Source organism: Physella acuta, unplaced genomic scaffold (assembly GCF_028476545.2).
Source record: "Physella acuta isolate Inbredline_101_S28 unplaced genomic scaffold, ASM2847654v3 ptg000516l, whole genome shotgun sequence".
NCBI classification, from domain to species: domain Eukaryota; kingdom Metazoa; phylum Mollusca; class Gastropoda; family Physidae; genus Physella; species Physella acuta.
Genome location: NW_026732035.1, coordinates 58,900 through 60,085, shown reverse-complemented (window position 1 = coordinate 60,085; position 1,186 = coordinate 58,900). Strand labels below are relative to the sequence as shown.

Here is a 1,186-nt window from a genome sequence, read left to right as displayed (position 1 = left end):
GCTACTTCTGACACCCTGCCACCCTGCCACTTCTGCCATCCTTCCACTTCTGACACCCTGCCATCCTGCCACCCTGCCATTTCTGCCACCCTGCCATCCTGCCACCCTGCCACTTCTGCCACCCTGCCACTTCTGCCACCCTGTCATTTCTGCCACCCTGCCACTTCTGCCACCCTGCCACCCTGCCATCCTGCCACCCTGCCACTTCTGCCACCCTGCCACCCTGCCACCCTGCCACCCTGTCATTTCTGCCACCCTGTCATTTCTGCCACCATGCCACTTCTGCCACCTTGCCACCTGCCACCCTGCCACTTCTGCCACCCTGCCACCCTGCCATCCTGCCACCCTGCCACTTCTGCCACCCTGCCACCCTGCCACCCTGCCACCCTGCCACCCTGTCATTTCTGCCACCCTACCACTTCTGCCACCCTGCCACTTCTGCCACCCTGCCATCCTGCCACCCTGCCACTTCTGCCACCCTGTCATTTCTGCCACCCTGCCACTTCTGCCACCTTGCCACCTGCCACCCTGCCACTTCTGCCACCCTGCCACCCTGCCACTTCTGCCACCCTGCCACTTCTGCCACCCTGCCACTTCTGCCACCCTGCCACTTCTGCCACCCTGCCATCCTGCCACCCTGCCACTTCTGCCACCCTGTCATTTCTGCCACCCTGCCACTTCTGCCACCCTGCCACTTCTGCCACCCTGCCACCCTGCCACTTCTGCCACCCTGCCACTTCTGCCACCCTGCCACCCTGCCACTTCTGCCACCCTGCCACCCTGCCACCCTGCCACCCTGCCACCATGCCACCCTGCCACCCTGCCACTTCTGCCACCCTGCCACCCTGCCATCTTGACACTTCTGCCACCCTGCCACCCTGCCACCCTGCCACTTCTGCCACCCTGCCATCCTGCCATCTTGACACTTCTGCCACCCTGCCACCCTGCCACTTCTGCCACTTAGAACAGCAGACGATAAAATAACGGATGTGATCAATACGAGAAATTTAAAGACAGAAAACTGGGTCAAGGTCGTCAGTGTAATTAAAAACTGTAATTGCCTTAAGCTATTTAGTCCGGAGATTTTTAATGAAGTCATTTCTTCTAAGCTGAGACTGATCACAATGATGATGTGGAGGGGGGGTGGTGATGGTTCAAAGAAACTGTTCTATCAATTACTTTTGTC

The 1,186-nt window shown here is 59.2% G+C and overlaps 1 protein-coding gene across 1 annotated transcript; it reads left to right on the top strand.

The window, feature by feature from the left end:
* Positions 1-273: 273 nt before the first annotated feature.
* Positions 274-984, top strand: LOC131944961 (putative proline-rich protein 21). Its single transcript, XM_059305883.1, has one exon. It carries the CDS (start codon positions 274-276, stop codon positions 982-984), a length of 711 nt encoding a protein of 236 aa, XP_059161866.1.
* Positions 985-1,186: the final 202 nt, after the last annotated feature.